Below are 22,562 nucleotides of genomic sequence, written 5' to 3' on the forward strand. Positions count from 1 at the left end.
ATTTTTTTTACGTAAATATAAACAAAACATTACTATACAAAGCATGATTTTTTTTACATGATGAATATTTTAAGGGCTTCCTTGCTTTTCTCTCTTTTTTATTTCATCTTCATGAATTTTTTATAAAAAAAAAATATATAATCAATTTGATTAAAAAAAAAATGTTTTAATAAAAAAAAAAATATTTAAGGATGAGAGAAAAAAATAAAAATTATTTTTTTTAACAAAAAAAGAATTAATAAAAAAAAATAAAACTGGGACAAATAATATTTTTTTTTAGTTATAAAAAAAATTAATATTAATAATATATGTTATGTCTTTATATTATTAATATTATTGGCACATGTTTGTAAATTATATATATATATATTTTTTTTTTCTATCAATTAATAGTAAACTTTTTACCACATATAATGTATATCATTTTTTTTTATATAAGTGTGAGGTCCCTTAATGTTTATATTTATGTTTTTGTATATTATTATAAATCTAATCACTTCATTATATTATATATATTTAAAAAAAACTTAAAATAACTTTTTCAATATTATATATGTTAAAACAACTTAAAAACAAATAAATTCAAATCGGTCGTTTATATCAAAATAAAAATTAAAAATAGTTGCGATGATGTTTGACGTTGTTTGCGAACAATTTTGTATCAGTTTTGGTAGTTTCTTTAGGATCAATTAATTATTAATTTTCAAACCTCTCAAAAAAAAAATTAATTATTAAAAAAAATCACAATCAATCTAATGTTAGTATATATCATATATAATAATAATAATATATATAATTGAAAAGCGATCGTTGTACGTTAATGATTTTTTAGTATACATTTGTTTGTTTCGTCTGGAAGAAGAAGAAATTTTTGTCGAAAAAAAAATAATAAAAAAAATAAAACACAAAAAATTCATCGTTGGAAAAAAGTAAGTTATATTTATGTTTATAATGTTTATCAAACAATTCAAAAAATTAATATAATTATTAATTAATAGTTATAATATTAGTGATCCTTCTGTACAGTTTTGTTTTCTCAATCATAATCATCTGTTAATATAGTATATATTTTTTGTAATATAACTCAAGTTTAATATTTATAATAATCATAATATAATATAATAATAATAAAAATTACAAATCTACTAGGATTCATTTCAAGTTTGTTTTTGTTTTTTTTTTCATAATTATAATCAATATTATTGTATTTTGTGTAAAAAATTCTCGTCTGATGTGTGTCTATAATTTTTTTTTTAAATTACCCATCATCATTTGAAAAATAGTAACTATATCATACCTTATTAAGAATATTATTAATGAATGAATATATGTTTAATGTAGAAAAAAAATCATATTTCGGAATATATAACATAATAACTTTTTTTTTTTTTAAAGAAAAACTCAACTTTTCATATATAATATATATAATATAATAAATGTATCTAATGTAAAAAAAAAAAATCTGCGATCTACGGAAGCAACTAATTGAAATTATTATTTGAATTTTATACATTTTTGTGTGTATGTATGATGAACCTATTTTTTTATTCTATTTTAGTTACGTAACTGCGTGCATTATTTTTTTTTTAATATATATAAATCTATGTTTTCTGGTTAATAAATCATAACTAATCAATATGGATATTTAATAAAAAAAAAAAGTAAAAAAAAATCTATGTAAAACTAATATGTAACTAGAGGTTAAAGAGATCAAATTTTTTAATTCTACAATTTTTGTTTTGCTATTTTTTTTTTTTTTGTTTTGTTTGTAATTTAATTATTTTTGTCTATTTTGTTGATTTTTGCGGTTTTTTTTTGTAATATTTTATTTTTTTTAAAGGACATCATCATCTTTAACGGCGATCGGATTTTCTGTGTTTGTCCAAATAATTTTTCTATTTTTGTTTTGTGTTTGTGTTGTGTGTGTGTAAAAATTTTGGAACCGAAGAAAATAAAATAAAAAATAAGCGTAAATGTTATTAAATGTACAGTTATTCTAATTATAAGTAAAAATATTTTTTTCCCTATGATTAGTAGCTAATCGCGCTTCATGTGGACCAAAAAGGATCCGAAACCGAATTTTCTCGCAATTTTCGCCCCACTTGCGTGTGCCGGGCGAAAATTGCGTGTGAGACCTAACAAATTCACAACCAGCCTGATACGAGGGCAGTTTCGAGTTGATTGCGCTCGAGCAACAACTTGCGGAAAAACTGCGCTCGTGGGCCGGCGTCTGTCTTATCTCAAAAAAATATTTGAATTTCTTAACTTAGGGTTAAAAATTTTTTAATCTGCGTACCTTTTGTTGGCCATCGAGGCACGTAGTTGCTTCACTTTGGCCATTAACTTGGTTTGTTGCTTCTTGAGCGCCTGATATTGCTCGTTTTCGCGCGTCAATTTGTTGCACAGCAGCGCCGCTTCGCGCAAAATGTTCACTTTGGGCGCGCGTTCCTTGTCCTTTATCGACGGAATCGTGCTCTTGAGCTCCTCGAACAAGTTTTTCAGGCCTATCCGACGTTGGCGTTCCATGTCGTTGTGCAAATTGCGCTTTTCCAGCGTCTCGAGTTCGTCGGAATCGGAAAAGTTGCGCTTATTTGGTGTCTTTTGCTTCTTGTTGCCGGCGCCGAGACTGCTGCCGTTGTTGCTGCGATGCTTTTTACTGCTGCTGCTGCCGTTGCTGAGGCCGTTGGCGGGGCGTTTTTTCGCGAGGCTCGCGGGAACTGTGGGAATGCCCGTGCTATAAGCCGCCGACGCATTGCTGCCAATGAAATGCTTAACTGGGGTATTTGTACTTGAACTGTTCGGGCTGTCGTCGTTGCTGCAGCGTCGTCGTTGCGGCGGAATTGTGCGGAGACCGTTCTTTTGGGTTTTCACCATGCGCGCGGAGATTTTGTGAGCGACGGCGGTTTGGTAGTGACGACGATCGCGCGCACTCGGATTTGTGGGGAGAGTGCGATCGCCAACGGAGACAACGTCAATTTCTTCTTCTTCTGTAAGTAAAAAAATTAAAAAAAAAATTGTTAGAAAATTATTTCTAAAAAATTACAAATTTAAATAAAATTTTATTTTTAATAAAAAAAAATATTAATTTTTATTTTTTTTCAAAATTAATTAATTTTTTTAAAAATTTTAACATAAAAAATTATTTAGAATTTTTTGTTCAATTTTAAAAATTTATTTTAAATTAATTTAATTAAAAATTAAATATAATTAAAAATTAAATTAAATTAAAATTTTTAATTAAATTTTTATTAAATATTTTTACATAAAAAAAATTAAAAATTTTATAAAAATTATTTTTTATAAAATTAAATTCATTTTAATAATTTTATTTTGATAAAATTAATTTTTTAATTAAAATTTATTTTTTTTAATTTAAAATATTTTTTATTTTAAAATTTTTTAAAAATTTATTTCATTTTGAAAAAAAAAATCAAAAATATTTGAAAAATAAATTTAATTTAATTATTTTAAAAAATTATTATAAATAAATTTATTTTTTTTTTAAATTTTTAATTAAATTAAATTTAAAATAAAAATAAATATTTGAATTTAATTAATTTTTTATTCAATTTTTTAATGATTATTAAAAAAAATATTTAAGTTTAATTTAATTATTAAAAAAAAATTTAATTTAATTTTTTTTAATATTTAAAAATTTAATTTAATGAAATCATCTGAAATAAAAAAAAAATAAAATTTATTAGAAACCTTGAACCGAGAGAAAGAACAAACTTTCGCAATAAATAACGAATTGAGGCAAAAAGTGAATGTAGTTTTTATCACATACAACACATCGCGAGTGCAGTTTTCTCGTGTTAAAAATTTCACCGGTGGTAATCGACACGCCCGTGTTTGTTACAGATCGAAAGCAGCCGTCTGCTGCAACATCTCGTCGGTTGACTTTTTGTCTTGTCTTGTATTTTAATTAAAATCGCGAGATTTTTTTTGTTTGTATTTTGGAAGTCAAACCAGTTTTCATGTAAAAAAAAAAAAATTAACGAATTATATAAGAAAACGATGGGAATGGAATGTGATCCATTCACACACCGGGATATTCCATCCTTTAGTCCGTTACAAAAAAAATGAATTCCAATCATTTTTCGATTAAAAAGAATTTTCCCTTTTATGGCACCCAAAATACAACAAAAAAAACCACACAGAAAATAAATTTAATTAGCTGGAAAATCGAATGTGACTCGAATCGTTAATCAATTCTTCCTCGTTTGGCCCGCGCTCGCTCACAAATGCCAAAAAGTAAAGAAACAAAAAAAAAAACGACAAAAATAATTGTACATTGACTCATGTGTACCAAGAAAAACATTCTCTTCTCTCGGCTTGTTGTAAAAATGTTAACTAAAAAGAATTTCTTAGAAGTTCCTCTTACTTTGCCTCTCGTTCTCGTACAAAAGCTACAGCGGCGCGTTATAAATTCGATTCCATTCATTTTTGTCGTTTTCGATTTTTTTTTCGCAACCAGCTCCAAACATTTATCAAAGAATAAAAATTTTTATGAATTAGAATGAATTGACCGCCACGCCGGCTTTTATTGAGTAATGCAGGAGAAGAAGAGGAAAAAGCGGGAGAAGAACCGAGAATTGATTATATCAATTTTTTTTTTCGTATTTCTTCTGCAAAAATATTGCATTAAAATAAAATTCAGCAAAAAAAAAACGAGTTTGAATAATTTATTACGTGGCGCACAGTATGACTAATTTTATAGTTTCTCGTGAAATTCAGAATTTTCTAAAGCAAAAAATTTTTTTTTCTCTTGAGAAAAATTGTCGTCGCCGAGAGAAAATGTAATTAGGTTCAGCACGAGCCATTTTCTTGTCACGACGCATTTTTTGCGCCTCTCTGGCATGATAATCACTAAAAACATTCCAATGTTTCGATTAAAAACTTTTGATATGTTGAGCATGTAATAATAATAAAAATAGTTTTTGTACGGATTTTACTTCGTCAAGTTGCTCAAGCAACACAACACAAAAAAAAATGAATTAATTTACATTTAAGATCGCTCTTTAATGATTGATTGAATTTTTTAACGTAAAATACTGGTTCCTCTCGCTCGCTGACTGGATTGCTGATTTGATCGGACGGCAGGCGATGTAACGTTGTAAATAATAATAATAATAAATAATAGTTTTTTTTCTGCGCCGCACTCGATACTCCAGTTAGTCGAGTCTATTTAAGAGAATTTCATTCATTCATTGATAAGTATCTTGCGTAGCAACATAATAATGAATAAGTAACTAAAGTTTGTAATCATGATGTTAATAGTAATAATAATAAATGATAACGTTAGGCGCGCGATTTTTGCGAAAGGTATTTGTTGCTTTTTAGTGAAGTTTAAAAATTTAAAAAAAAAAATTAATTAAATTAAATTAAAATTTTTTTTACTTCGATTTTTTATTTATTTCGATTTATTTTTAAATTAAAAATAAATTTGAAATTTTTTAAAATAATTATTTTTGTAGTTTTTTGATTAAATAATAAATATAAAATTAATTGAATAATTTTTTAAATTTTTATATTAAAAAAAATTATTAATTAATTCAAATATTTAAAAGAAAAATATTTTTTTAGTAAAAAATAAATTTATTTTTTTTTGTAATTTTATTTAGTTTTATTAATTTATTTTTTTTATAATTATTTTTATGAATCTTTTTTATTTTTATAATTTTTTAAGAATTTAAATAAAAATTGCAAAAATTAAAAGAAATTCTAAGAATTTTATTTTCGAAAATTAAAAAATTTTTTTGAATTAAAAATTTTTATAAAAAAATAATATTTTTTTTTATATAAATTAATTCTTAATAATTTAATTAAATTTAATAATTAATTTCTTTTAAAAATTTGAAGAATTAATTTTAATAAAAAAATAATAAAAATTTAAATAAAATAATTAAAAATTTAATAGACAAAAATAATTTCCGAAAAAAAAATTCAAAGTCCCAATTTTCGAAAAAAAATTCGAATTTCAAATTTTCGAAAAAATTATTCGAAGTTCGAATTTTCGAAATTAAATATTTTTTTTATTTTTTAATTTCTTTCCATATAAAAATCTTTTTTTAAAATATTTTTTTCAATTCTTTTCTGTCTCTCTTTTTTTCCCCATCTCGTGCCCAGAAGTGAATAGAAAGTGATCATGTTAACAATTCACGCATAATATTGCGGTCGTTGTTGTTTTTAATTTTTTGCCGCGGATGCCAACGACGATGACAGTGATTAAAATCGCAAAATAAATGATTTATATGTGGCAGGTCATGCGAGCCTTGTCCCCTTTTGTGTCTCGAGGGACTTCTTGTGGCGCAATATTTTACGCCAGAAATCTGCAATCACGTACTTTGTACTTTTTTTGTTGCATTTTTTTTTAAATCAAAAAAAGAATAAAAATGAGATAACTGTTACCAAGTGAACTCCTTTTAATTTAATAATCAAAAAAAAAAAAATTTTTTTTTTTCGCAAAGACACCTCTTTTTTTCGCTTATATGTCCGCATGCCACAGAGATAATGGCAACTAATCTTATCAGCTCAAATTTCCTTCATTTTTCGACAATTAAATTTTTTTTTGTCATGCTCAACCTTGGAAGTTGTTGCATAACTCACGAGCGCTTCTTATCATCGTCACGACTGTTCCTTATAGTAACAGAAAAAAAAATATTGTCAATTGGGGTTAAGATTAGTGGCTAAATGATGGCGTGTGTGCGAATAATGTTTCAGATTAGAATTTAAGGATGACCTAAAAAAAATCATCGTCCATCCACGAGTTGAAAAAAAATAAAAAAAAAATATGCAAAATATTTAGTACCTTGATTGCATTCGTCGTGCAGAGTGACTGACTTAGATGAAAGGAATTCGAATAATGCAACGTAGTATGTTCTGTTAAAAATATAAATAAATAAAAGAACGTTGTACTTCAATTAACCGACGACGTCTTCGAACTACGGAATTTGCAATAAATCTATAAAGCAAAATTTTTCGTACACTGCACGAAAGCACACCATCGAGGCATTTAAAAATGTTTTATTTTTTTTATTATTATTATTACATTATTACTCTTTTATGTGAATTAACAAGTGTGTGCGTGGGTACGAAGACGACGACGACGTCGATGAAAAGAAAGGAAAGATTTTTGCAAAACTGGTTTTTCTTTTCTTGTACAACGAGAATGTTGTGAGAAAAAGACCAGAATAATTTTTGCCAAGCTGGAATATCTTCTTTCTCTCGCATTCCATTCCAATGGATTTGATTAATTTTTTCGTTTAAAGAAGTTGTTTCATAATATCAAGTAGTAATTTTCCATTTGAAATAAAATATTGAGGTAGGCATTTTTTTTTTAATTAAAAAATTTTTATAAATTAAATAATTAAAAAAAAATAAAAATAAAATTATTTTTAAATAAAATAAAAAATTATTTTTTTTATAATTTTTTTAAAATTAATTTTAATAATAATTATTAATTTTTAATTATTAAAATAAATTTTTTTAAAAATTATTTTAATAATAGTTTTTAATTTTTAAAAATTATTTAATTAAATAAATTTATATTAAAAAAAAAAATTAATTTCAATTTTTAATTATTTTTTAATTTAAAAAATTATTTTAATTTTTTTTAACTTTTAAAATTTTTAAAATAAATATTTAAAATAAATATTAAAATAATAAAAATTTAAATATTTTAAAAAAAATTAATTTAATTTTAATTTAATTTTTTTATTTAAAATTATTTTATTTAAAATTATTTTTTTAATTTTTTTTAAATAATTTTTTAAAATATTTTTTTTTAATAATTTTTTTCCTTTCAAAATATTGAGGTAGGCGACAAATTGTACGTTTGTCGTCAAGATTGGCACTTGAAGGGTTTCTTTCGCATGTGCTTGAGTTCACTTTTCTCTTTCTCTCCGTACAAGAAGCCAATTTTTCGACACATTTTAATACATTGTTGTGGCAATTTAATGCAAGGTAGCACAAAAAAGCAAAAGAGTTGACAGAAATCATACAAATACGAAAATTGAGACAAAGACGCCATATTATGTGTGAAACATTATGTAAGTAGTAATGAGTCTTGAAGAAAAAAGAATATCAAATGTTGAAAGATTTTTTTTTTGCATTTTTTTTATTTTTTAAATATTACAAAAAAAAAAATATTAAAAAAAAAATATTTTTTTTGTTAATTTGCGATGAAAAATTGTTGAATAATTTTTTTTTGTTCTGAATTTAACAAAAAAAAAAAAATTAAAATAAGGGACATAAATAATGCAATTCAAGTACATCCCCCCTCATTCGATTATGATTAACTTTACATCAAAAATCTGTTTATTATGTATGCAAGTCAAGTCAAGCCGCACACATTTTTTCGGTTGCTATGCGGAAAGCAATAAAAACTGTCATTTTATGTTCACAACAAACATAATTCCTTCGCTGATAAATTTGAACCTGAGCACACACAGACACAAAATTTGTTGTTGCATGACACGCAACCCAATATTATTTGGGATTGTCTACTTTTTATTCCATTCTACATAAAAAAAATAAAAAAAAATGTTTCGTTATCTAAGTTAAATTCTAAATGATAAAGAATCGATTTTTGGTACATAACTTTACAAAAAAATAAATAAATAAAATAAAAAAAGCCGGTTTCGTCGCAATCAAGTGCCATGAACCACTAAAAGTCGTGTGTGTGTGTACGTGGAAACATAAATAAAGTGGATCAGCATTTTTTTTTTTTGTATTTTTTGGCCTGAGGACTATTTTGGTGTCAATATGTTGTGTTTATTAACATAAAATAAAAAAAGGGCATGAATAAAAAAATTTATATATATTTTTTTTTGTATTAAAGAAAGAACGAAGAGAAAGAAACGAAAACGTGACTTACTTATGTTGGAGTGTTTTGTTTGACATTGCTTTAAGGATCTATTATCCTACCATTTATTAGATAATTTATTGCTTTTATTCTAATTTTTTCGAAGATATTTTTAGAAAAGTTATTTAAATGTGTATTAAATATATCCTGTGACATTTTCTCATGGTTTTGCTCGGTTGGGGGTCATTTTTTGGTAGTTTTTAATTTTTTTAGATGCAAAAAAAATTTAAAATAAATAAAAAATAAAATAAAATAAATAAAAAAAATATTTTAAGAAATTTAATTCATTATTTTTTTTAATTCAAAATAATATTTTTTTTATTAAATACATTTCAATTAATATTTTATTTATTAAATAAAATATAATTTATTTTATTTTATTTTTTGTTTTCAAGAAGAATAAAAATAATTGAACTGATTTTTTTCTTAAAATGTATATTTTGAATGAATATGTTAATATAAAAAATTCAATTAATTAATTTAAAAAAATAAATTAAATAAAAAATTTATTATTTAAATTAATAAAAAAAAAATAATTGAGTTAAATAATTAATTAAATTAATTTATTAAAATTTTTTTTATTAAAATGGAATAAGAATATTTAAAAAATATTTCAATAAATTTGCAAATAATTTTTTTTTTATTAAATTTTTGTATATATTTTGAATTTTTCTATAAACTATTCATTTAAAATATACATTTTAAGAAAAAAATTCAGTTAAATTATTTTTATTCTTCTTGAAAACAAAAAAAAAAATATAATAAATTATATTTAATTTAATAAATAAAAATTAAATTAAAATACAATAAAAAAAAAATATTATTTTGAATATGTATCTTTTGTAAAATTTTCAATAAATTCAATAAAAATTATTTTATTGTGTTTTGTATATAAAAATATACTTTTAAAATATAAAATGAATAAATTATTTTTATTAAGATTTTTTTTTATAAATTATTTTTTTCTTGGTGAAAAATAAAAATTTATTTTTTTAAAAATTATTCAATAAATTAATAAAATAAAAAAAATATTAATAAAAAATTCTTTTATCATATATAATTTTTTTAAACATATATCTTATGATAAAAAACAAAGATAATGAAAAATTGGCGCGAATTAAATAAATTTCATACACAAAAAAAATATGAATGAAAAAAATCCATTCATAAAAAAGTCATAAAATGTTTGCAGTTGTACACAAAATATACAACACACAACAAAATTGCACCAAAAAAAAAAAAATAAAATAATAAACATTTAAGTATACACAACATACATATTTATTTATTATTATACATGCATGTATATTTTTGCGAGAAGATGCCAATAAAATAAATTGTTATAAATATATCAAATCATCTCTCTCTCGCTAAGACGAAGAAAAAAAAGTAAATAAAAACAAAAGGCATAAAAAGTGCAGACAATTTACTTAATAGTAGTTGAATCCGTGAGAGAGTGATATTTAATGATTCAATTCATAAATGTAAATAAATACGTGGTTTTTCTCGTATCTAGTACCGGATACGTCTATGCATTCTTTTTATTTATTTTTATTTTTTTTTTCGACATAGACAACAATTCCATGACTGTACATTTTTTTTTATTTTATTGCATTCATGAAATAAAAGTGAATGTGCAACGTATACAACCGTTATATTCGCTAATCAAAGCCAAACCAAAGATAGACAAGGTCGATTTGTTGTTTATTTAATAATATTATTATTATTATTATTGTTTGCCGTATACACGTCGTCGTCGTTGCCGCTGCGATGCACGATAAAGATAATTATAGACCGGTTATTGTTGCTATTTGGCCCAATTTCGCACAGAAACGTCATGCGAAGAATTTTTCGCGGTGCTATTTTTTTTCTGTGTACTTTCACTGCACATGTTCAAAAAAAAAAAAATTTAAAAAAAAAATAGAACGAAAGACTTTGGCCAGACCAAGTCATGCATCAGTCATTAAATAATAGACGCCAGTGTGACGGATGATGTGCTATATTTACTGCAACTAGTCATCCATGCAGTCATAGTTCTCGGAAGAAATCGTGAAGTTGGCAACATGTTCCTCCTTTTGACTTTTTACAACGACTGGATGTGGTTTCAAGCAAAAAAAAAATTTTTTTTCTCATGAATGCAAAAAAAAATCTTATCAGCGATGATGAATGAAAAAAAAACTCGTTTTTTATTTCGTTTCTTTGTTTAGAACGACAGAATCAAAATAAACAACGAAATAACTGCAGCGAGAATTGATGGTGTCATGTCAGTACATCATCTTAATAATCACTTCCTTTATAAATAAATATACAAATTTAAACGTTTCTTTTTGTGAAGAGAGAAAAAATCATGACCCAGAATTTGTTTCACACACGCACAAAAAAAAAATCGTAAAAATTTCGAGCGTCATCATAGTTCTTAATTTAGCGAAATTTTTCGACAAAACTATGATTTTGCGGCTTTTTTTTTGTTTATTTATTTATTTATAAATAAACGAACTGTTGTTACAGTATGTCACAAGTTTCTTTCACCTCTTGCGAATTTTTTTTTATTTTTATTTTTTTTTATTTAAAAAAATTTTTTTTTTCCTCATAGCAACAGTAAAAAAAAATTATTATTATTTTTTTAGTGGGTGGAAATTTACAATATATTTTTGTTTTAGAAAGAAAAAAAAAATTAAAACAGACGAAAAAAAAAATTTTTTTTAACGTTTACGCATTTTTTTTTCTGTATGCGTAAACGTATGTGTTTCTATAGACACACGTGACCATTTGAATAAATTATGTCGTATGGTCAAAAAAAATGTTTTATCTTTAAATAAATTAATTTACATGAACGCTGGTTCCGCGTGCCTGTACTAAAAATTACGCGTACGCGAAATAAAAAAAAAAATTTAGGCAACCTTGAATGGGTCATAAACGCTAAAATTCCGGCACGCACAGAAATGCTGTAAAGTTACAGGCTAGGTAGAGTAATAAATTTAAATATATGTATTTTGGTTTGCGTGTGTATTTGTGTGAATTATGCGTGTGTTTGCGGTATACGAAACATGCGTAATTCATGATATGATTTTTTTTTCGCCGTCGTCGTCGTATTCGCCGTCATGGTCAAATTAATCGGGTGTCGTCGTTATAGTTGGTACATTGATAAAATTAGCAACTGTCCAACAAAGCGAATTTTTTTTTGCGTACGAATTGTGCGTGAATATTTCGTAAGTGGGTTGATCAGATGATCATTTTTTTTATTCGTCTTCTTTTCGCGTCTCAATGTTCAAGTTACGATATTTCTATTTATTTATGATGACTGTAATTGCCATTTAAGGTTATTCGCGTGAATCTGTGTGCGGAATCTGCGGATGATTTAATCGAGACATCATTCGATTGTGTCATAAGAGTTGCTATTATACGGTATTGTATTGTAATTGTGACACTTTTTAAAAGTTTTTTTTTGAATGGAAATGTTTGCGGATTTTTTTTTCAAGTTTTAGAAGATTTTAACAGATGTTAGATTTTTTTGCAAAAAATTATTTTTTTTTATATTTTTATTAATTTTAAAATTTATTAAATATTTTTTTTAATTAAAATTAATTTTTTTAATTTTTTTTTAATTTCAAAATTTTTAAAAAATTTTTAAAATAATTTAAAATTAATTTTATTTATTTATTTTAAATTATTTTATTTATTATTTTTTATTAAAATTAAAATTTAATTTTAAAATCTAAAAAAATATTTTTCATGTATTTAATTAATTTTTTAAAATTAAATTTAAAAGTTAAAATGATGTTTTAGTATAAAAAAAATGTTCAAACAATTTTTAAAATATTTTTAAGAAATTTTTTATTCTAAAAATATTAGATCACAAAAATGGCGGGAAAAATGATCTTAAGATTTTGACAGATCTCTTTGATCAATTAATGTCATGAATTTGGCGGGAAATTTTTTTAACATTTTTTTGACTTAAAAATCATTAAATTTCTCTAAAAATTAGAACTTAGAGAAATTAAATGATTTTTAAGTCAAAATTCTTTAGCAAAATATATTTTCCCGCCAAAATCATGACATTAATAAAAGATCTGTCAAAATCTTAAGATCATTTTCCCGCCATTTTTGAGATCTAATATTTTTTAGAATAATAATTTTCTTAAAATGTTTTTAAAATTAGTAATTTTTTGAAAATCCCGCCATTTTTGTGATCCAAGATTTTTAGATCTGCCATAAAAATCAAGATCATTAAAAATCCCGCCATTTTTTTCTAATCTTTTTAGCATACTAGCCTCAATATTGCGTGTGCTTGTTTCACTTTCATGCATGTTGTAATAATAATTGGCTGACATTTATTACAGATTTTTTTTTGTGTTGCTATAATGTTTTTATGATGATTGTTATTACCATATTGTAGTAGCTAGTTGCAGCAGGAGACAAACGTCTTTTTACGGTGCATGAAACAAAAAAAAGAGACAATTGCATGACGATCGTCATCATGGCCAATTTTGCAATGTATATTCTTGTATATGCAGTTTAAAGTTATGACCGGATGGTTGAGCTGAGCTACTGTTCGCCGCTGCTTTTGTATGCGCGATATGTGTGCGGCGTATATTGCACCGGAAACACTTAAGTTGCGTCTGTTTTGTTACGTTTTATTTTCTTTCATGTCTCTGCAGTCAATATTATTAACGTTGCTCTCTTTCTCGTTGTTATCTCTCTTTAAAATTATTTTCTAGAATTTGTATTTTTAAAGGTTTCTGGGAAAAACCATACACGTGCCATACCTGTCAAAAATCCATCCATCCATCCATCGAACTCTTGATGTGCGATGAATGCGAAATTTTTAGTTAAATGTTTTTAAAGAAACAAAGTCATTGAACCCTTTTTGACATTTTTTTGTGTTTTTTCCGAGGAAATTTATATTAAATAAGTGCAATAACCGTATGGCACACGTGAAGTGCGGTCGTAAAATCGAGAGAGTAAAAGAGAAAGAGATAGAACGAGAGATGAATTCCCATCCCAAAAATTATCGTAAAACTTTTTCCCCCTTTTTATTGTCCTGTAGTCATAATATTAATGCAGATATCATGCTGCAGTCCGCCACCCATTTGCCATCATCATCCATAAATGTAACTAATCCACATAACTTTCTCATTAATGGCAAGCAGCAGCGTGATTAGAGGCCAAAGGCCGTTTTCTTATGTGGATATGCACCTTTTATGTGCTACATAATGGCGCAAAAGTACAAAAAAAAAATCGTACTATGCCATTTTGTCTAGAGCGCACGAGTTTCCTTGTTGTCGACGATACATCTCTATAACTTAAAATGCAAAATTCGTCTCGACGTATAGATAGATGCGATGCCACGTCGTCAAAGAAGCAGCAAAAAATACCGTACAGGACACAAAACCTCTCCCTGTGTTCCTTCCCCTGCTCGTTAAAGTCGTTGTTCATTCGGGAAAATGCGATGTAGAGTAGAGTAAAAGGGGTGGCTAACGAGACATTCTCACACCATCCGGCAACTGAAAACGACGTCGTCGTTAATTTTCGGTACGTACCGTATGTACCGTAGCGTGTATGGGCAGCAAGGAAAAGTTCCAAGGACACGAAATTCATGCGTGAAAAGATGAAGAGGGAAAAAAAGTGAACGCCGCGCACAAAATACGCATGATTTCCAAAGTATATAAGCCGAAAATGTGAATGGCCTTGAACTGTTTTAATGTAACGCACTTCACGCATACCGTACCGCATACGTACCGTACCGCACGCATATTACGCACTTTTGTGACACGTGTCACTGATGTGCATGGTTTGTGTATTTTTGGCCTTGGCATTTTTTGCACATATACAAAAAAAAATTATTTTTGGTACATTTTAGAGTTCTCATGCTTTGTTGATATTTTTGCGGAAACGCACGAGGAAAACATGCGTACAAAATTTTTTTAAACGAATTTTAACGAATTATTTTTTAATTCGCGCTTCTAAGAAATTTTTGTTTATTTTTATAAAATTCTATTTTTAACAAAATTTATTATCAAAAAAATCATTTGTTTAGTCAATGACGATGATGATGGTCTGGAATTTCCACACACATGTCAGTTCAATAGTTTTTGCATGACAACATGAGTGAAAAATCGGCGCCAATGATAATTTTGTTCCCTGATATGCAATTCTAACATAAAAAAAAATAAAAAGTCGTAGATCATGATTTACGAAACAATAAGACGGTAAGAAAGTATTAGAAAACGAGCCAAAAATTCATGTGATATGGCTTTATGGATGATAAAATTGTAATAAAATTATCATACTTTGATCATTTTCGGAGACATTTATTTTCCGTCGTGTGTGCAGTAGGAAATGCAGGTCTGCCAAGAGACCTTAGAAGTTATTTGAATAACAACATTTGTACTTATTATTAATAATATTAATGGCAATGAAATGCTAATAAATGATGATTTTTACAAAACACTTGAGACATGCAATTTATTTTTTTTTTATTTTGTGTTAGGGGGAAGCAATGACTTGATTATTTTTTTTTTAAATTTTGAAAATTTAAAATTTTCCATTAATTTTATTTTTTTGAATTAGTGAAAAGGCGATTTACGAATTCCAATCGGTTTAATTTTTTTAATTTTTTAATTTCAAAGTTAAAATTTTAAAAATATTTATTTTTATTGAAAATCAAGAATTCTCTTGAAATAAAATTATTAAGTTTTAAATTTTTTTTTAATTTTTTAAAAATTTTCAAATTGAATAAAAATTTATTTTTTTTAATTTAAAATAAATAAATTTTAATATTAAACAATAAATTTTAATTAAAAAATATTTATTTTTTATTTTTTTTTAATTATCAATAAAGCAGTTTTCAAATTTTTATCGGTTTTAAATTATTTTGTTTAATTTTATAAAAATTTAAAGATTTTAAATTGAAAATAAATAACTTTAATATTTAAAATTATTAATTTTTATTAAAATTATTTATTTAAAAATTTTATTGAATTAGCTAAAATGCAATTTTCAAATTTTAGCGGTTCTCAATCGGTTATTCCCGCAAAAAAATCATTAAATAAATAACTTTTTATTATTAATTGCCTCAACCTTACTCTAGATAGAAAAAATGCGAGAAAAAGCGGCGATTAATAAAGTCATTTCAACTTTTTATGTTGATTGTTGTGTTACTAATAATTAGACATTTCAATGTCTTGCAATATGTCTCGCATGCCATTGCATCTTGAGATGAAATGAAAAAAAAAATAAAATGACAAGACAGACACTTTCCTGTTTCTCTGTGCCTGACTATTTATGTGCATCATTAAAAATCTTATCAAAGCATTTTTTTTTTGCTCGCATAAATTGACTCGCCGCTACTTCCCTAAAATAAAAAATTTTACACAAAAAAAACTTTCGCGCCCTTATATTTCGGCGAAACTGCGCATGCCCACGACAAAATGACTATTGTTATGTACCAGCGGATCGGAAGGTTGAATGCTCTGTAACTACATATATGTATAATAATAGACCTGATCAATGATTTTTTTTTCTCTCTGTTATGTACAATATGTGCATGCCGGCTCGCATACACGAGAGACAACACCACACGAAAAATGAACAATGAAATCATCCGTTCTAAATAGAGGTTTTTATTGTACTCGCGAGCACTTCAAGCATATTGAAATAAAAGAAGAACAAGAAGAAGAAGAAAAAAATCGACGACCGCGCCTAAATAAAATAATAATAAATGTTTCATGACGTCACACCGAATTTCTTTCTCTATCTAGCAGCTAGAGAGAGAAAAAAATTTTTTTAGAGACGATTTTTCGATTTCAATTCCGATCTAAATACGGAAGTTTTTTTTTTTGTTATTATTTTTGTATGTTATTGATTTTTTCGGCATGTATTACACGTTGATTGCTCCGTGTGTTGTATTTGCGGCGACTCGTTCGCTTTTACTCGGTCAATTTCATTATTTATTTATTTATTAATAAAGTGAGTCGACCTGAGTTGTTTGCAATGCAAGCCGCACTTTGAGTTTTTTTTTGTCGTAAAAAAAGTTTTGAGTATTTCACAACGTTGCGAAATATAAAACTTGATATTATCTCTAAGTATCTAACTAAATTTATAGGTATATTCTGAGAATTGTACGTTAGTAGGCGAGATTTTGGCGCTAAATTTGTCTTTTTTAACGAGAAAACTTGAGAAATATTTTTTAATGGAAAAAATTTATTTTAAATAATTATTTTAATATTAATTTTCAAAAAATAAATTTTAATTTATTTTAAATTATTTAATTTATAAAATAATAATTTAAAATATTTAAATAAATAATAATTAATTTTAAGAACTTGAAAAAAAAAATAATTTATTAAAAAAATTAAAATAATTTAAATATTTTTTTTAATTAATAAAATTATAAAAAATATTTAAATAAATAAAAATTAATTTAAAAATTAATTAAAAGTCAAAAAATATTTTTTTAATTTATTTAAAATTTTAAAAATAATTTTTAATGAATAAAATTAAAAAAAAAATATTTTAATAAATAAATAATTTATAAAAATATTATAAATTGTAAAAATAAATAATTTTTTAAATAAAAAAAATATTTATTAAAATTTAAATAAATTAATTAAATTTTTTAATTTATTTAATAATATTTAAAATTAAATAAATTTTTATTAAAATTTTAAAAAAATCTAAATAATTCTCAAATTTTCTCCTTTAACGTTCCGAACTTAATATAAAGACATTAAATGAACGTCGCGACGAAAAAAAGTCTCAAATCTATTAATATTAATAGAGCAAGCGAGCGGAATAAAATATCATCTCAAGTGTTGAATGAATATCATAATAAAAAAGACAAATCACCCCATTAAAGTAAAATTATTTTTATTGCAGCAGCAACTATTTCACTTAAAAATTGTACAAAATTATCCTCTACTCTACACATATGCCGCTTTACGATATATATTGACAAAATCCATATTGAATTAAATTTATTGTATTATTTTTCTCCTTAAAAATTTCTCGAGCCAACTTTTTTTTCGGGATTTCCTGGATCGGAAATAATTTTTTTCTACGAAGATGACTCAAGATCGAGAATAAGATCGCGAAAAAAAATCTCGTCATCATCATGAGATTAGTAAATAGAGGCGAGGTAAGTACCGTGAAAATCGTGTCGCTGTCTATTGAAGGTTAGGTATTTACCAAATATTTAAATAAATTGCTCATAGTCTGGCTGTCTGTTTGTGTGGGTATCGACATTACATGTAAAATACAGAAAAAAATGATTATCCAGCTTTTTATTGTTTAATATCTCCTCAACGAGGTGTTGAGAGCAAAATAGCTGAATCACCCAAAAGTGTTTGTTGTTTGACGGTACATTACTAAAACAAACACCAAACTATTAATAAAATAATAAAAATAAAACAAAAAGGGACTCTCACTTGTTCTTTCTTCTCTTTTTTTCTTTTAGGTCACTCTTCGGACACTTGACGAAATAAAAAAAAAATAAAATTATTTGATGATGATGTTCAAATAACGAAAGAGAGGGAGATGACTTGCGATAAAGTCCCTTTAAATTTTTTTTTTTCGTATTTAGTGTAGAGAAGGGTCAAGATTGCCGCAAAAAAAAATACAATTAAAATTTCTTGATCAAAAATAAATACAAGGTGTAATTTTTTTTATTGTTTGTAAATATTTATCAGCAGTAATAAAGTGACATTACAGGTCATAAATGTACTTGTAGGGTGAAAATTACTCGAGTTACGTGTTTTTATTGGAAATTTATCGCAACGAATGTTATTGCGGCGAATAAAAATGTTGTAAATTTTTTTTTTTTTCATTTGAGGTTCTAGGATAGTTTGGCAATCGATTTCGAAAGTAACTTCGTTATCGGTGACGTAGAAAATGAAAAAAGAAAAATAAAATAAAGGGGGAAGTGTCATTTTATTGCATTTTTTATGACGTCAAATAGAGTTACTTCGATGAATTTTTGATTAATTTTTTTTTGTTTAGAATTTGAATTAAAAAATTTTTTTGAGAAAAAAAAAATAATTTTCATTTCTGAGCATTTATTAATTGAAAAATCAATCAAATCAAAAATATTCAAAAAATATTTTTTTAAGAATTATTTTGAAGAAAAAAAATTTTTTATACAAATTTTGTATAAATTTTAATTAAAATTTATTTTAATAAAAAATAAATAAATAATTTAAAAAAAAAATCATTAATAATTTAATAAGAAATTATAAAAAAAAAAAAACAAAAATTTGTTTTAAAATTTTTATTAATATTTTGCATTGTTTGAAATATTTTTAATAAATTTATTAATTTAATTTAAAATTTTAAAAATTATTTATTTATTTAATTTTTAATAAAATTATGTTTTTATTAATTTTTTAAACGTATTTTTTTTAAATGTTAAATTTTCAAATAAAACTTTTGTATTATTTAAAATTATTTTTTAAAAATTCATTTATTTTTTAAAATTATTTTAATTAATTTTTTATTATAAATTGAAATAATTTTAAAAAATAATTAAATCTATTAAAAATAATGTTAAAATAAAATATTAAAAATTTTATTATTTAAATTTTACATAAAATTTTAATTTGAAAAAAAAAATTTTCTGTACAAATTTTGTACAATTTGTAACTATTTTTAATAAATTTAAAAAATAAAATTATTGATATTATTTTTTAATTATAAAAATATTATTTTAAATATTTTTTATAAATTTTAATAATTTATTAAATTAATTTTAAATAAAATTTTATTATAAAAAAAGTCGTTTTTAATAGTTTTGATTTTTTTTCTTTCCCGTTTCAAGGTTTCTTTTGGAATTTCAAATAGGAGCAAATGAAAAATGTGTAACTTACCGGAATCTGATGGCGTTTGTACGCCCAAGTCACGTGTATCAAAGCGATCTTTGGGTCGTGTGTAGCTATGGTCACCAAAGTGTGTCTCTTGATAATCATACGGTACAGGAACATGTGACAATTGTGCATTATTACTACTAGTACTGGAACTATTACTCATATAACTGCTATATTTGTCGTTATTTTTCACTACACTATTACTACTACAACCGTATCCACTACTACTTGAGGTATATTCATCACTATCACTATCCAGATCAACGGCACTATCGTCTTCCTCGAAATCCGAGAGATATTGTAAAAAGTCCAGCACATTCTCGCTGTTATCGAAGCCATTCGTGCTGAGAATGTCAAGAATTTGTCCCGACTTGTTGCCGTCGTCGTCCTCGAGGTGCTCCTTCAGCAGCGTAATGATGTGTTGCGACTCGTCATTCGGACTTGCAACGCCTTGAACGCCATTTTGGGTCGAAATTTGGGGCGATGTCGCCGATATACTAATTTTGCGCCCATTACTGATCTGGGAGTTCAGCGTGCCCGCAATGGATCCAGCCAGGTCGATGTTGTGTTTGAACTCGGGCGAGTCGTCGTCGAGACTGAGGGGCGTATCGGGGCGAGTGGCAGTACCGCTGCTGCAGTTTTTTTCGTTTTGACGAGCGGCTACAATCATCATTTGTTGCTGTTGCTTACTACTAAGATTATTGTTATTACTATGATTATTATTATTTATGTTGCGTAACAAGGAACGTCCAGCGGGAATTTTCTCTTGGAGCTGTTGCTTGCTCATTACGTGATTCATGACTTGCTGTTTTGTCGCCGATTTTGCCGATATACTGCCGGCTTTTTCGTTGGCGGCGACATTTTTCGTGCTTGATGTGCCGCCCCACATGACATCTTGACTGATAATTTGCTCTTTTGCCGTTTCGGCGGGACTTTCGAAGATATTTCCATACCCGGAGAAGAAGGGATCGCTTTCTGTCGTGAACTCCAGCGTCGGGAGATCGAGTAATGCAATGTCTGTTGTCGCTTCATTCCAATCCATGCCCATGGCGGACACCATTTGTGTATGTTCCCATTCCATCTTTACTGGCATTATCGTTTTTTTTCTTGCTGCTTCAAAATTTCATTTATTTCTTCGGGTGACGTGCTTGACGTAGAAATTGTCAATTCTGGAATGAGACAAGAGAAAAAATTTGTTGTTCATTAAAAATGCGTTCCTTAAATATTTTTGCAATTTGTCAGAGTTTTTTCCCATACAAAGTTTTTATTTATTTTGTTTTTTGCTTAATAAGAGGCAACGACTTCTTTCTACGCCGAGAAGTGCTTTGAATATCAATTAGAAACGCATTTGAATGTCATTTGCATTGGCATCTTGCGCCTCGTCACGGAAATCCCTATGGGGATTTTCTGCACAAAAAGGGCAATTCCATTGAATTTTTTTTTGACAGTTCAGATTTGACAGTTGTGAAATTTGAAAATGTAATTTTTTTAATTTTTAAAAATATTTTTTTAATTTTTTATTAAAATAATTTAAAAAAAGTCTAAAAATTGCTTAAAAATCAAAAATAAATAAAAAAAAAATATATAGCTGTCAAATTTTTCAACTGTCAAAAAATGACAAATGTCAAAATTTATTAAAAATTTTAATTTTAAAGCATTTATTAGAATATATTTTTTTTATTTTGATTAAATAAATAATTTTGGAACGTAAATTAATTTTAAAAAATAAATTTTATTTAAAAAATCTTAAAATGTCAAAATGACAGATGTCAATTTTTTAAAAAATTTTTAATTTTTTAATTTTTTTTTGCTTTTTTAAGTCAATATTTTTAAAAAATTTTTATTTTTCGACTATTTATAATTAAAATTTTTAATAATATGAAAATTCACATATAAAAAGTTGAACTGTCAAAAAATGACAGATGTCAAAATTTAAGTAAAATTTCAAATTTTGAGCAATTTTAAAAATATTTTCTGTTAATTTCATTAAATTTTTGTTAAAAATTACTCATAAAATTTAATTTTTATTAAAATTTTATAATAAAAATTCAAAAAAATGGAGCTGTCAAATTTCATAACTGTCAAAAAACTTGGAATTCCCCAAATACGTTCCCGCAAATGCAAATATCTAAATATTTCTCAATAATAATAATAACATTTTATTTTATTACTCGAGTATTTGTAATCAAACCTAAGTACATATTGATTTTGCAATTGATTTTTTTTTCATTGCTACAAAATCAAAAGATTAGTTAGAATGTCGCAATTGCTGGCTTATCTAACTAACAAACAGTTATATTATTAGGAAATCGCGTCTCGACATTGCGCCTGCAAAAGTAAGTTTCCAACCCATAAATATCACCGCAAAACAATGAATGTGAGAAAATTTTTGATTGTCATGTGTCTGCTGTAGAGTAGAGTAGCTCGAAACTCGCACAGTTCGCAGTCATCAACAAGTTTACGTGGGAATTAAAAGCACATACACACATTTATAGTAATTGTGCCGTTTGTTGTGTGTAGTAATAATAATAATAATTGTGTGATATTTATAGTAAAAGAAAAATTTTAATGAATGAAATGAATCATAACTGAATCAAACATACGCACGGTAAATTGTTTTGTTGGAAAGTATTACAAAAAAATTAATAGAGATGTCGATTCTCGATTGATACCCACATAAAATGAGAGATTCTTGACAAAGTCATTTTGAGGTGATTGAAGTGTCATGTGGGCTCTCACAAATAAATGACAAAAAAAAAATCGGAGGGAAAAGGAAATTTTTTTTTTCGGAAATTTTTTTAATTTTAATCGAGTGTGGGTTAAAGTCCGCAAAAAGATAT

At 25.6% G+C, this 22,562-nt stretch overlaps 1 protein-coding gene across 2 annotated transcripts in view; it reads right to left on the reverse strand.

Moving 5' to 3' along the window:
* Positions 1-446: 446 nt before the first annotated feature.
* LOC134835133 (myc protein) overlaps positions 447-22,562 on the reverse strand; it is a 107,258-nt gene continuing 85,142 nt past the window's right edge. For both annotated transcript variants that reach the window (XM_063850001.1, XM_063850000.1), the window contains exons 2-4: positions 19,726-20,891; positions 2,297-2,987; positions 447-1,895 (exon numbers count right to left, since the gene is read on the reverse strand). In XM_063850001.1, coding sequence (XP_063706071.1) covers positions 1,835-1,895; positions 2,297-2,987; positions 19,726-20,815 — 1,842 coding nt within the window. In that variant the 5' untranslated portion in view covers positions 20,816-20,891 and the 3' untranslated portion in view covers positions 447-1,834. The remainder of the gene's footprint in view (positions 1,896-2,296; positions 2,988-19,725; positions 20,892-22,562) is intronic.

The sequence above is a fragment of the Culicoides brevitarsis genome, chromosome 3 (assembly GCF_036172545.1).
Source record: "Culicoides brevitarsis isolate CSIRO-B50_1 chromosome 3, AGI_CSIRO_Cbre_v1, whole genome shotgun sequence".
NCBI lineage: Eukaryota > Metazoa > Arthropoda > Insecta > Diptera > Ceratopogonidae > Culicoides > Culicoides brevitarsis.